General features: G+C 40.8%; 1 protein-coding gene across 1 annotated transcript in view; it reads right to left on the bottom strand.

The window, feature by feature from the left end:
* Positions 1-2273: 2273 nt before the first annotated feature.
* LOC134194237 (trypsin 5G1-like) overlaps positions 2274-2500 on the bottom strand; it is a 1296-nt gene continuing 1069 nt past the window's right edge. The window contains exon 2 of the mRNA XM_062663159.1: positions 2274-2500. This exon is cut by the window's right edge and continues 906 nt beyond it. Within this exon, the coding sequence (XP_062519143.1) occupies positions 2358-2500 (143 nt within the window). The 3' untranslated portion in view covers positions 2274-2357.

Raw genomic sequence — 2500 nt, forward strand, 5'->3', positions numbered from 1 at the left:
TCAAAACGCGTGCAAGAAAAATTTGCCTGGTGACGGCAGTATTAGACATCCACACATTTGCAATATTTCTTATGTCCATTTCAGTGCAAAGTGCAACGAAACACAAGCTACTGATGCAGCAACTAGCTGGAGATCCGTAACATCTTTCACTCTTATCAAGAAAAGAACTGGAAACATGTTTTCCACCAGTGAATGGTTGTTAGATCTAAGTTTCATATATACATATATATATATATATATATATATATATATATATATATATATATATGCACTGCGTAAACGTTGAGCAATTACAAGTATTGATAATGGCGCAAATGAAATTGAGTTGCTGTTGATATGATAGATTGATCCGTCTCCATGAGAAAGCACAAGACCAAGACTTGGCAATCTTTTCCATGTCCACACTTCCAATCTCTTGTTTTCTCAGATCGCAAATTGACTAAAAAGGTGATGATCTATTCTGATCGTCACTAACGCTAGACACTACGCCATACCCTCTTTAGAAGTGTGGCAAGAAGTGGGTTCTGTAGTTCTCAAATATGATTTTTAAAAATACCCTTTTGTATTGCCAAGATTTATCTAAACGCTCCTCTCTCTCGCTTGGGATTGCATGCAAGCAATGGTAATAAAATATTTTGTATGGTCTAGTATCTTCGCCCGTTGAGGACGCGCACTTCCCCAGGCGCCCTATACGGAGGAAGTTCTGAGAGAGGAAAGTTAAGCTATTAGACAAATAGCTCCTACAGTGTATACCCACAGCATGGTGTGGTGTGCTCTATAGAGTAAATTTACGCGCTATTAAACAAATAACGTCAACGATGTATAGCCACAGAATGGTGTGGTGGTGTGCTCCATAGAGGAAAATTGCACTCTATTAGAGAAATATAATCTACAGTATATAACTGTAGAATTGTCTGTACCATAAATCACCGATTCACTGCAAACGGAGGTATAACCACAAAAGCCGTTGTTTTAACAACGATCAAAGCCCTGCGACAGCAGGCAAAGAATATTGGACTCAAGGGATACTCTCGTCTACGAAAAACAGATCTTGTAGCGCGTGTCTCTGAAATCCAAGGCCCAGAGAATGGAGGTCTAACTCCCAAACCCGTTGTTTTAACAACGATCAAAGCTCTGCTACAGCAGGCCAAGAACATCGGATTCAAGAGATACTCTCACTTGCAAAATGGAGAGCTTGTAGAGTTCATCTCTAGAGCTGTCTCAACGAATACAACGTGCCACTCCAACTGGGCGCTACCCAGCTCTGCGTGGTGTAGTAGACAACCCAAAGCAATATCATGCCGATCTACAAAAAATCGCGAATATCCGAAGTTTTCCTGCAAGCCCAGAAGATGGTGAAAGAGCTCCAAAATATTCAATGTCGTCTAGCCACTCTCGATACATTTCGAAGCAAGATGCTTCGTAAACCCCTGCCGACACGCATCGTGAAGGAAGGAGCCGCCATACTTGAGAATCAAGACAGCGAACAGGAAAGGACGAACACAAGACGTAGGATTCTGACATTGACATTCCGTCGTGAGGTATGAGGTGCCTTCACCGACAGGATAATGAAAAAGTTGGCAGACCGCATGCAGACGTCATTCCACCTTAGCTATTCGTGTCAACAACTGCAGAATAGTAGCTCCTAGTACACCCAGCTAGAGATAGCTAAAATCTATTACGACATTATGATCAATCGGAAGCAGCGCCAGAGGCACTCCTGTCGTGGGAGCAGCATTCATGACAGCATGACGTTATGGCAAATGCAAGTATAAAAGATTAAGATTCAGATGAAAGCGCAGCAATTGTGACAGATGATCCTGAGGAGGAATCAAGTGATTCGGTGGATATAGGGAGGTGAGAGCCTCAAAGGGGATGTGGAGACGATGGATGATGATAAGTTGTTTGAGTAGTCAATGGTTCTGGAGTACTACAGAATGCTAATTGTTAGAAGGGGCGTGTTATGAGAAATGCGCACGCGTAGGATTACCTTTAAAGTGTACACTTGTTCAGTTCAGTCTTGTGGCATTAGGCGTATCGATAGAGAGAGAGAAATCATTACTATTGATCAGGTTTCTAAAAGCATTAGAGAAATATCTGTGGGTGTGAAAGAGGCTAGTAATTAATTAATTAAGCAGCACATACAACTTCAGACATAAGACTATCGATGTTTATCAAAGTAAATCATGTTATATTTATAAATAAATACTACAAATCTTTAATAATCAAATCTGTACAATATTCAACAGTACAAAATAGAAATACCAATCGCATGTGACCACCGAGTCAAAAAATAGTGTTATATACAAGATTCTCTATTCAAAATAACAGACAAGAGACGTTCGTGGTGAACTGATTTACTTCTTGCCTAATTCTGGAACTTGACGCAATATCCAAGGTCTGTGTTTCTGAACGTCAGTGTAGACACTATAATGTTCACCACATCCCTTCGACCAGCTGATGAGTCCGATCACGGTGTTTTTTCCGTTAGAGTCGACAT

The sequence above is a fragment of the Corticium candelabrum genome, chromosome 18 (assembly GCF_963422355.1).
Source record: "Corticium candelabrum chromosome 18, ooCorCand1.1, whole genome shotgun sequence".
Taxonomy (NCBI): domain Eukaryota; kingdom Metazoa; phylum Porifera; class Homoscleromorpha; order Homosclerophorida; family Plakinidae; genus Corticium; species Corticium candelabrum.